At 46.7% G+C, this 12,876-nt stretch overlaps 1 protein-coding gene across 1 annotated transcript in view; it reads right to left on the bottom strand.

Annotated features, from left to right (window-relative positions):
• Window positions 1–12,876, bottom strand: part of myo15aa (myosin XVAa) — a 229,483-nt gene that overhangs the window by 203,185 nt on the left and 13,422 nt on the right. Inside the window, exons 4-7 of the mRNA XM_071343551.1 lie at window positions 4,546–4,655; window positions 3,537–3,611; window positions 203–293; window positions 82–87 (exon numbers count right to left, since the gene is read on the bottom strand). Of these exons, the coding sequence (XP_071199652.1) occupies window positions 82–87; window positions 203–293; window positions 3,537–3,611; window positions 4,546–4,655 (282 nt within the window). The remainder of the gene's footprint in view (window positions 1–81; window positions 88–202; window positions 294–3,536; window positions 3,612–4,545; window positions 4,656–12,876) is intronic.

Here is a 12,876-nt window from a genome sequence, read left to right as displayed (position 1 = left end):
ATGCAATATGATAGTATGGTAATTGGGACACAAACCAAGCTTTACTGAACCCAGACAGACAGAGAGGCAGAAACCAGCTACCTTAATCTGAGCAGCCCAGAGACACAGGGAGTCAGACACAGGATGACAAGGTTAGGATACAGAAGAAGTGTGTGTATGTGTGAGTGTGTGTGAGTGTGTGTGAGTGTGTGTGTGTGTTTACCTGTTGTGTAATGTTGTGTTTGTGGTGTATTGCTGCTAGGTAGCGCAGCAGCAGTTTAGTGGCCTCAGTCTTCCCTGATCCACTCTCCCCACTGAAACACACACAGAACTTAACGTCAGTATTAACACTAAGTAACACTGAAACACACACAGGTCACTACTGGATCTAAAGTTAGTGCTAAATACAAACAAAACACATGCTTTTTTTTAGGTCCCATAACCCAGATTTAAATGAATTTGTAATGACTCGTTTGAACAGTACACAAACTGAGTTCCATTTCTACAAATATCTTGGTATCTGGCTTTATGACAAACCGTCATTAAAAAACATGTCACTGAGCTGGTGAAGAAGTTGAAGGTTGGTTTGGTAACAGAAACAGGTTGGTTTGGTAACAGAAACAGGTTGGTTGGTAACAGAAACAGGTTGGTTTGGTAACAGAAACAGGTTGGTTTGGTAACAGAAACTGGTTGGTTTGGTAACAGAAACTGGTTGGTTTGGTAACAGAAACTGGTTGGTTTGGTAACAGAAACAGGTTGGTTTGGTAACAGAAACTGGTTGGTTTGGTAACAGAAACTGGTTGGTTTGGTAACAGAAACTGGTTGGTTTGGTAACAGAAACAGGTTGGTTTGGTAACAGAAACAGGTTGGTTTGGTAACAGAAACTGGTTGGTTTGGTAACAGAAACTGGTTGGTTTGGTAACAGAAACTGGTTGGTTTGGTAACAGAAACTGGTTGGTTTGGTAACAGAAACTGGTTGGTTTGGTAACAGAAACAGGTTGGTTTGGTAACAGAAACTGGTTGGTTTGGTAACAGAAACAAAGCATGTCTGACTTTTGATAATAGGAAGGATATTGTCCAGGACACTTTTATGTCTATTGTAGATTCTGGGGATATTATCTTTATGCCTGCAGCACTACACTTAAACCACTAGATGCTGTTTTCCACTGTGGCCTCAGGTTTATTACTGCTGATGGTTCTAGAACTCACCATTGTTCTCTGAGGTTTATTACTGGTGATGGTTCTAGAACTCACCATTGGTCCCTCAGGTTTATTACTGGTGATGGTTCTAGAACTCACCATTGGGCTCTTAGGTTTATTACTGGGGATGGTTCTAGAACTCACCATTGGGCTCTTAGGTTTATTACTGGTGATGGTTTAGGTTTATTACTGGTGATGGTTCTAGAACTCACCATTGTTCCCTCAGGTTTATTACTGGTGATGGTTCTAGAACTCACCATTGTTCCCTCAGGTTTATTACTGGTGATGGTTCTAGAACTCACCATTGGTCCCTCAGGTTTATTACTGGTGATGGTTCAAGAACTCACCATTGGTCCCTCAGGTTTATTACTGGTGATGGTTCTAGAACTCACCATTGTTCCCTCAGGTTTAATACTGGTGATGGTTCTAGAACTCACCATTGGGCTCTTAGGTTTATTACTGGTGATGGTTCTAGAACTCACCATTGTTCTCTTAGGTTTATTACTGGTGATGGTTCTAGAACTCACCATTGGGCCCTTAGGTTTATTACTGGTGATGGTTCTAGAACTCACCATTGGGCCCTCAGGTTTATTACTGGTGATGGTTCTAGAACTCACCATTGGGCTCTTAGGTGTATTACTGGTGATGGTTCTAGAACTCACCATTGGGCTCTTAGTTTTATTACGGGTGATGGTTCAAGAACTCACCATTGTTCTCTTAGGTTAATTACTGGTGATGGTTCTAGAACTCACCATTGTTCCCTTAGGTGTATTACTAGGGATGGTTCTAGAACTCACCATTGGGTCCTTAGGTTTATTACTGGTGATGGTTCTAGAACTCACCATTGGGCTCTTAGGTTTATTACTGATGATGGTTCTAGAACTCACCATTGTTCCCTGAGGTTTATTACTGATGATGGTTCTAGAACTCACCATTGTGTTTTGTATCAAAAGTGGGTTGGGCCTCTTTGTATGTAAGGAGAGAGCAGCATTCTCTTGTGTTTATCTACAAAGCCCTCAGGCAGAAACGTTGTATGTATCTATCATCATTAATTAAATTAAGACTTCCAAATGACCAGACCTGGTCTCAAGGTTAGATAACACTGGAGGCCCCTTCGGTCTCCACAGAGTTGGGTAAAGCTGATTTGAGTGTTTTGGGTCCTTTATGGGGAATAAGTCACAGAGCTGTCTGACATGAGATGTTCTGGTCCTCCTGGGTCGTACGGGCCAGTGAACAGAGACCTCTATGTTGATAAACCTGTCTGTTTCATTGATGTTCTGGTCCTCCTGGGTCGTTCAGGCCAGTGAACAGAGACCTCTATGTTGATAAACCTGTCTGTTTCATTGTATATCGTATGTGTTGGATGTGTTTCTGCAGGGTTCATCTGGAAAAGATACCCTTGGTCTCAGAATGACATCCCTGTCAAAATGAAGGTCAGAAAACAACAAGCCTTTCCTTATGTCCCCACTGCCAACAGCTTACCGCTAAACACCATCATTATGACAGCCGTCCAGAGTGGACCGGTGTGTGCTCGGTGTAGGGTGACGGTAACGGGGAAGGTTTTCAGTTAACCAGAGACAGAGAGGTGAAACTTAACGCAGGAATGTGCTCACTGTGCCAACTTCACACTCCCTCTGAGACATGATATGATACCGGCCCAGACATGGCTGGTCTTTCCTTACAGGTGTCTCCTTCAGAACACAGCTAGAGTGTCCCAGACAGCAGGGGGGAGGGGGGGTCCTTCAGAACACAGCTAGAGTGTCCCAGACAGCAGGGGAGGGGGGGGGGTCCTTCAGAACACAGCTAGAGAGTCCCAGACAGCAGAGGGGGGGTCCTTCAGAACACAGCTAGAGTGTCCCTGACAGCAGAGGGGGGGGGGGTCCTTCAGAACACAGCTAGAGTGTCCCTGACAGCAGAGGGGGGGGGGGGGTCCTTCAGAACACAGCTAGAGAGTCCCAGACAGAAGGGGGGGGTCCTTCAGAACACAGCTAGAGAGTCCCAGACAGCAGAGGGGGGGGGGGGGGGGGGGTCCTTCAGAACACAGCTAGAGTGTCCCTGACAGCAGAGGGGGGGGGGGGGGGGGTCCTTCAGAACACAGCTAGAGAGTCCCAGACAGAAGGGGGGTTCCTTCTTACTGCCTTAACCCTGGAGCAACAGAAGTCCTTAAGAAACCTGTTAGTTCCAGCTCAACGTTTCCTAAACTCAGCTGATTCCACTTGAGGTTGATCATTGGAATCAGCTGTGTAGTGCTAGGGAGGGCAAAACACAACATGAGTCCCCTTCTGGGTCCCTGGACCAAGTTTAGGAAACGCTGGGCTAGAGCGTATCAGGAGGAAGCAGCTGTGTTGTGTATTCACCTGATTATAATAACCTGGTTCTGTTTGGCATCCATCATTTTGGTGTAGGAGACGTTTGCTATGGCAAACAGGTGTCTGGGAAGAACCACAGAATGAACACACATTAACATGAATAACACGTCATTTAGCACACAATACACCAATAATACACACAATACACCAATAATACACCAATAATACACCAATAATACACACAATACACCAATAATACACCAATAATACACACAATACACCAATAATACACCAATAATACACACAATACACCAATAATACACCAATAACACACACAATACAACAATAATACACACAATACACCAATAATACACACAATACACCAATAACACACACAATACACCAATAATACACCAATAACACACACAATACACCAATAATACACACAATACACCAATAATACACACAATACACACACAATACACCAATAATACACACAATACACCAATAATACACACAATACACACACAATACACCAATAATACACACAATACAACAATAATACACACAATACACCAATAATACACCAATAACACACACAATACACCAATAATACACACAATACACCAATAATACACACAATACACACACAATACACCAATAACACACACAAAACCCCAATAACACACACAATACACCAATAATACACCAATAACACACACAATACACACACAATACACCAATAACACACACACACACAATACACAAATAACAAACACACATATTACACCAATAACACACACACAATACACAAATAACACACACACACACATTGTATTAATACATGCACACACACAAAACACACACACACACACACACACACACACACACACACACACACACACACACACACACACACACACACACACACACACACACACACACACACACACACACACACACACACACACACACACAAAACAAACACACACACATAATACACTTCTAACAAACAGACACACCACCACAACAACACAGTAACAGGAAGTGTTCTTACGGAGGGTTCTCTCCCAGAGCGGTTCCCTTGTGCTTCAGCACCATGTCAGTTCCGTATATGTTGAACATCCTATAGGGGTTCACTGAGACCAGGATACTACCTATATATGTCTAGAGACAGAGAGATACATGTTGAACATCCTATAGGGGTTCACTGAGACCAGGATACTACCTATATATGTCTAGAGGGGTCACTGAGACCAGGATACTACCTATATATGTCTAGAGGGTTCACTGAGACCAGGATACTACCTATATATGTCTAGAGGGTTCACTGAGACCAGGATACTACCTATATATGTCTAGTGGGTTCACTGAGACCAGGATACTACCTATATATGTCTAGAGGGTTCACTGAGACCAGGATCCTACCTATATATGTCTAGAGGGTTCACTGAGACCAGGATACTACCTATATATGTCTAGAGGGTTCACTGAGACCAGGATACTACCTATATATGTCTAGAGGGTTCACTGAGACCAGGATCCTACCTATATATGTCTAGAGGGTTCACTGAGACCAGGATACTACCTATATATGTCTAGAGGGTTCACTGAGACCAGGATACTACCTATATATGTCTAGAGGGGTCACTGAGACCAGGATACTACCTATATATGTCTAGAGGGTTCACTGAGACCAGGATACTACCTATATATGTCTAGAGGGGTCACTGAGACCAGGATACTACCTATATATGTCTAGAGGGGTCACTGAGACCAGGATACTACCTATATATGTCTAGAGAGTTCACTGAGACCAGGATACTACCTATATATGTCTAGAGGGGTCACTGAGACCAGGATACTACCTATATATGTCTAGAGGGGTCACTGAGACCAGGATACTACCTATATATGTCTAGAGGGTTCACTGAGACCAGGATACTACCTATATATGTCTAGAGGGTTCACTGAGACCAGGAAACTACCTATATATGTCTAGAGGGTTCACTGAGACCAGGATACTATCTATATATGTCTAGAGGGGTCACTGAGACCAGGATACTACCTATATATGTCTAGAGGGTTCACTGAGACCAGGATACTACCTATATATGTCTAGAGGGGTCACTGAGACCAGGATACTACCTATATATGTCTAGAGACAGAGAGATACATGTTGAACATCCTATATTGGTTCACTGAGACCAGGATACTACCTATATATGTCTAGAGGGTTCACTGAGACCAGGATACTACCTATATATGTCTAGAGGGGTCACTGAGACCAGGATACTACCTATATATGTCTAGAGGGTTCACTGAGACCAGGAAACTACCTATATATGTCTAGAGGGGTCACTGAGACCAGGATACTACCTATATATGTCTAGAGGGGTCACTGAGACCAGGATACTACCTATATATGTCTAGAGGGTTCACTGAGACCAGGATACTACCTATATATGTCTAGAGGGGTCACTGAGACCAGGATACTACCTATATATGTCTAGAGGGGTCACTGAGACCAGGATACTACCTATATATGTCTAGAGGGTTCACTGAGACCAGGATACTACCTATATATGTCTAGAGGGTTCACTGAGACCAGGAAACTACCTATATATGTCTAGAGGGTTCACTGAGACCAGGATACTATCTATATATGTCTAGAGGGGTCACTGAGACCAGGATACTACCTATATATGTCTAGAGGGTTCACTGAAACCAGGATACTACCTATATATGTCTAGAGGGGTCACTGAGACCAGGATACTACCTATATATGTCTAGAGACAGAGAGATACATGTTGAACATCCTATATTGGTTCACTGAGACCAGGATACTACCTATATATGTCTAGAGGGTTCACTGAGACCAGGATACTATCTATATATGTCTAGAGGGGTCACTGAGACCAGGATACTACCTATATATGTCTAGAGGGTTCACTGAGACCAGGATACTACCTATATATGTCTAGAGGGGTCACTGAGACCAGGATACTACCTATATATGTCTAGAGACAGAGAGATACATGTTGAACATCCTATATTGGTTCACTGAGACCAGGATACTACCTATATATGTCTAGAGGGTTCACTGAGACCAGGATACTACCTATATATGTCTAGAGGGTTCACTGAGACCAGGATACTACCTATATATGTCTAGAGGGGTCACTGAGACCAGGATACTACCTATATATGTCTAGAGACAGAGAGATACATGTTGAACATCCTATAGGGGTTCACTGAGACCAGGATACTACCTATATATGTCTAGAGGGTTCACTGAGACCAGGATACTACCTATATATGTCTAGAGGGTTCACTGAGACCAGGATACTACCTATATATGTCTAGTGGGTTCACTGAGACCAGGATACTACCTATATATGTCTAGAGGGTTCACTGAGACCAGGATCCTACCTATATATGTCTAGAGGGTTCACTGAGACCAGGATACTACCTATATATGTCTAGAGGGTTCACTGAGACCAGGATACTACCTATATATGTCTAGAGGGTTCACTGAGACCAGGATCCTACCTATATATGTCTAGAGGGTTCACTGAGACCAGGATACTACCTATATATGTCTAGAGGGTTCACTGAGACCAGGATACTACCTATATATGTCTAGAGGGGTCACTGAGACCAGGATACTACCTATATATGTCTAGAGGGTTCACTGAGACCAGGAAACTACCTATATATGTCTAGAGGGGTCACTGAGACCAGGATTGTCATGTTTTGTCATTGATTATCATGTCTTGTCCCTGTGCTTCCCTCTGCTGGTCTTATTAGGTTCTTTCTCTTTCTCTCTCTCTCTCCTCCTCCCTCTCTCCCTCTCCCGCTCTCTCTCTCTCTATCGTTCCGTTCCTGCTCCCAGCTGTTTCTCATTCTCCTAACGACCTCATTTACTCTTTCACACCTGTCCCCTATTTTGCCCTCTGATTAGAGTCCCTATTTCTCCCTCTGTTTTCCGTTTCTGTCCTTGTCGGATTCTTGTTTGATGTTTGCTGTTCCTGTGTCCTTGTTCCGCCCTGTCGTGTTCTTTGCCTTCTTCAGATGCTGCGTGTGAGCAGGTGTCTATGTCAGCTACGGCCAGTGCCTTCCCGAAGCGACCTGCAGTCTGTGGTCGCGTCTCCAGTCGTTCCTCTCTATTGACGAGAGGATTTCAGTTTCCTGTTTTGGATTTACCATTGATTATATCCAGGAGAATCATTATTTGTTTAATACTGGAATAAAGACTCTGTTACTATTACGTCGCTTTTGGGTCCTCATTCACCAGCATAACAGAAGAATCCGACCAAGAATGGACCCAGCGACTACGGATTCTCGCAACACTGCCGTCGAGATCCAGGGAGCAATGCTCGGCAGACACGAGCAGGAATTGTCTGCTGCTCGCCATGCCGTTGAGACCCTGTCCGCTCAGGTCTCCGATCTCTCAGGACAGTTTCAGAGTCTTCGTCTCGTGCCACCAGCTACTTCCTGGTCTTCCGAGTCTCCGGAACCTAGGGTTAATAACCCACCATGTTACTCTGGGCAGCCCACTGAGTGTCGCTCCTTTCTCACTCAGTGTGATATTGTGTTCTCTCTCCAGCCCAACACATACTCAAGAGAGAGAGCTCGGATCGCTTACGTCATATCACTCCTTACTGGTCGGGCTCGGGAGTGGGGCACAGCTATCTGGGAGGCAAGGGCTGAGTGTTCTAACGTTTATCAGAACTTTAAAGAGGAGATGATACGGGTTTTTGATCGTTCAGTTTTTGGGAAGGAGGCTTCCAGGGTCCTGGCTTCCCTATGTCAAGGTGATCGATCCATAACGGATTACTCTATAGAGTTTCGCACTCTTGCTGCATCCAGTGACTGGAACGAGCCGGCGTTGCTCGCTCGTTTTCTGGAGGGACTCCACGCTGAGGTTAAGGATGAGATTCTCTCCCGGGAGGTTCCTTCCAGCGTGGACTCTTTGATTGCTCTCGCCATCCGCATAGAACGACGGGTAGATCTTCGTCACCGAGCTCGTGGAAGAGAGCTCGCGTTAACGGTGTTTCCCCTCTCCGCATCTCAACCATCTCCTCCCACCGGCTCAGAGACTGAGCCCATGCAGCTGGGAGGTATTCGCATCTCGACTAAGGAGAGGGAACGGAGAATCACCAACCGCCTTTGCCTCTATTGCGGTTCTGCTGGACATTTTGTCATGTCATGTCCAGTAAAAGCCAGAGCTCATCAGTAAGCGGAGGGCTACTGGTGAGCGCTACTACTCAGGTCTCTCCATCAAGATCCTGTACTACCTTGTCGGTCCATCTACGCTGGACCGGTTCGGCTGCTTCCTGCAGTGCCTTGATAGACTCAGGGGCTGAGGGTTGTTTTATGGACGAAGCATGGGCTCGGAAACATGACATTCCTCTCAGACAGTTAGGGAAGCCCACGCCCATGTTCGCCTTAGATGGTAGTCTTCTCCCCAGTATCAGATGTGAGACACTACCTTTAACCCTCACTGTATCTGGTAACCACAGTGAGACCATTTCCTTTTTGATTTTTCGTTCACCTTTTACACCTGTTGTTTTGGGTCATCCCTGGCTAGTATGTCATAATCCTTCTATTAATTGGTCTAGTAATTCTATTCTATCCTGGAACGTTTCTTGTCATGTGAAGTGTTTAATGTCTGCTATCCCTCCTGTGTCTTCTGTCCCCTCTACTCAGGAGGAACCTGGTGATTTGACAGGAGTGCCGGAGGAATATCATGATCTGCGCACGGTCTTCAGTCGGTCCAGAGCCAGCTCCCTTCCTCCTCACCGGTCGTATGATTGTTGTATTGATCTCCTTCCGGGGACCACTCCCCCTCGGGGTAGACTATACTCTCTGTCGGCTCCCGAACGTAAGGCTCTCGAGGATTATCTGTCTGTTTCTCTCGACGCCGGTACCGTGGTGCCTTCTTCCTCTCCCGCCGGAGCGGGATTTTTCTTTGTTAAGAAGAAGGACGGTACTCTGCGCCCCTGCGTGGATTATCGAGGGCTGAATGACATAACGGTTAAGAATCGTTATCCGCTTCCCCTTATGTCGTCAGCCTTCGAGATTTTGCAGGGAGCCAGGTTCTTCACTAAGTTGGACCTTCGTAACGCTTACCATCTCGTACGCATCAGAGAGGGGGACGAGTGGAAGACGGCGTTTAACACTCCGTTAGGGCATTTTGAATACCGGGTTCTGCCGTTCGGTCTCGCTAATGCTCCAGCTGTCTTTCAGGCATTAGTTAATGATGTACTGAGAGACATGCTGAACATTTTTGTTTTCGTTTACCTTGACGATATCCTGATTTTTTCACCGTCACTCGAGATTCATGTTCAGCACGTTCGACGTGTACTCCAGCGCCTTTTAGAGAATTGTCTCTACGTGAAGGCTGAGAAGTGCGCCTTTCATGTCTCCTCTGTCACATTTCTCGGTTCTGTTATTTCCGCTGAAGGCATTCAGATGGATCCCGCTAAGGTCCAGGCTGTCAGCGATTGGCCCGTTCCTAAGTCACGTGTCGAGTTGCAGCGCTTTCTCGGTTTCGCTAATTTCTATCGGCGTTTCATTCGTAATTTCGGTCAAGTGGCTGCCCCTCTCACAGCTCTGACTTCTGTCAAGACTTGCTTTAAGTGGTCCGGTTCCGCCCAGGGAGCTTTTGATCTCCTCAAGAAGCGTTTTACATCCGCCCCTATCCTTGTTACTCCTGACGTCACTAAACAATTCATTGTCGAGGTTGACGCTTCAGAGGTGGGCGTGGGAGCCATTCTGTCTCAGCGCTTCCAGTCTGACGATAAGGTCCATCCTTGCGCTTACTTTTCTCATCGCCTGTCGCCATCGGAACGCAACTATGATGTGGGTAACCGCGAACTGCTCGCCATCCGCTTAGCCATAGGCGAATGGCGACAGTGGTTGGAGGGGGCGACCGTCCCTTTTGTCGTTTGGACTGACCATAAGAACCTTGAGTACATCCGTTCGGCCAAACGACTTAATGCACGTCAAGCTCGTTGGGCGTTGTTTTTCGCTCGTTTCGAGTTCGTGATTTCCTATCGTCCGGGAAATAAGAACACCAAGCCTGATGCCTTATCCCGTCTCTTTAGTTCTTCTGTGGCTTCTACCGACCCCGAGGGGATTCTCCCTGAAGGGCGTGTTGTCGGGTTGACTGTCTGGGGAATTGAGAGACAGGTAAAGCAAGCACTCACTCACACTGCGTCGCCGCGCGCTTGTCCTAGTAACCTTCTGTTCGTTCCTGTCTCTACTCGTCTGGCTGTTCTTCAGTGGGCTCACTCTGCCAAGTTAGCTGGCCACCCCGGCGTTCGGGGTACGCTTGCTTCTATTCGCCAGCGGTTTTGGTGGCCTACTCAGGAGCGGGACACGCGTCGTTTCGTGGCTGCTTGTTCGGACTGCGCGCAGACTAAGTCAGGTAACTCTCCTCCTGCCGGTCGTCTCAGACCGCTTCCCATTCCTTCTCGACCATGGTCTCACATCGCCTTAGACTTTATTACCGGTCTGCCTTCGTCTGCGGGGAAGACTGTGATTCTTACGGTTATCGATAGGTTCTCTAAGGCGGCACATTTCTTTCCCCTCGCTAAGCTTCCTTCCGCTAAGGAGACGGCACAAATCATCATTGAGAATGTGTTCAGAATTCATGGCCTCCCGTTAGACGCCGTTTCAGACAGAGGTCCGCAATTCACGTCACAGTTTTGGAGGGAGTTCTGTCGTTTGATTGGTGCTTCCGTCAGTCTCTCTTCCGGGTTTCATCCCCAGTCTAACGGTCAAGCAGAAAGGGCCAATCAGTCGATTGGTCGCATATTACGCAGCCTTTCGTTTCGAAACCCTGCGTCTTGGGCAGAGCAGCTCCCCTGGGCTGAGTACGCTCACAACTCGCTTCCTTCGTCTGCTACCGGGCTATCCCCGTTTCAGAGTAGTCTTGGCTACCAGCCTCCTCTGTTTTCGTCCCAGCTCGCCGAGTCCAGCGTTCCCTCCGCTCAGGCTTTTGTCCAACGTTGTGAGCGCACCTGGAGGAGGGTCAGGTCTGCACTTTGCCGTTACAGGGCGCAGACTGTGAGAGCCGCCAATAAACGTAGGATTAAGAGTCCTAGGTATTGTCGCGGTCAGAGAGTGTGGCTTTCCACTCGTAACCTTCCCCTTACGACAGCTTCTCGCAAGTTGACTCCGCGGTTCATTGGTCCGTTCCGTGTCTCTCAGGTCGTCAATCCTGTCGCTGTGCGACTGCTTCTTCCGCGACATCTTCGTCGCGTCCACCCTGTCTTCCATGTCTCTTGTGTCAAGCCTTTTCTTCGCGCCCCCGTTCGTCTTCCCTCCCCCCCCCCGTCCTTGTCGAGGGCGCTCCTATTTACAAGGTACGGAAGATCATGGACATGTGTTCTCGGGGACGTGGTCACCAGTACTTAGTGGATTGGGAGGGTTACGGTCCTGAGGAGAGGAGTTGGGTTCCATCTCGGGACGTGCTGGACCGTTCGTTGATTGATGATTTCCTTCGTTGCCGCCAGGGTTCCTCCTCGAGTGCGCCAGGAGGCGCTCGGTGAGTGGGGGGGTACTGTCATGTTTTGTCATTGATTATCATGTCTTGTCCCTGTGCTTCCCTCTGCTGGTCTTATTAGGTTCTTTCTCTTTCTCTCTCTCTCTCCTCCTCCCTCTCTCCCTCTCCCGCTCTCTCTCTCTCTATCGTTCCGTTCCTGCTCCCAGCTGTTTCTCATTCTCCTAACGACCTCATTTACTCTTTCACACCTGTCCCCTATTTTGCCCTCTGATTAGAGTCCCTATTTCTCCCTCTGTTTTCCGCTTCTGTCCTTGTCGGATTCTTGTTTGATGTTTGCTGTTCCTGTGTCCTTGTTCCGCCCTGTCGTGTTCTTTGCCTTCTTCAGATGCTGCGTGTGAGCAGGTGTCTATGTCAGCTACGGCCAGTGCCTTCCCGAAGCGACCTGCAGTCTGTGGTCGCGTCTCCAGTCGTTCCTCTCTATTGACGAGAGGATTTCAGTTTCCTGTTTTGGATTTACCATTGATTATATCCAGGAGAATCATTATTTGTTTAATACTGGAATAAAGACTCTGTTACTATTACGTCGCTTTTGGGTCCTCATTCACCAGCATAACAAGGATACTACCTATATATGTCTAGAGGGGTCACTGAGACCAGGATACTACCTATATATGTCTAGAGGGTTCACTGAGACCAGGATACTACCTATATATGTCTAGAGGGGTCACTGAGACCAGGATACTACCTATATATGTCTAGAGGGGTCACTGAGACCAGGATACTACCTATATATGTCTAGAGGGTTCACTGAGACCAGGATACTACCTATATATGTCTAGAGGGTTCACTGAGACCAGGAAACTACCTATATAT

This window comes from Salvelinus alpinus, chromosome 1, assembly GCF_045679555.1.
Source record: "Salvelinus alpinus chromosome 1, SLU_Salpinus.1, whole genome shotgun sequence".
NCBI lineage: Eukaryota > Metazoa > Chordata > Actinopteri > Salmoniformes > Salmonidae > Salvelinus > Salvelinus alpinus.
The sequence above is the reverse complement of the archived record's forward strand: the minus strand, read 5'-3'. Positions and strand labels throughout refer to the sequence as shown.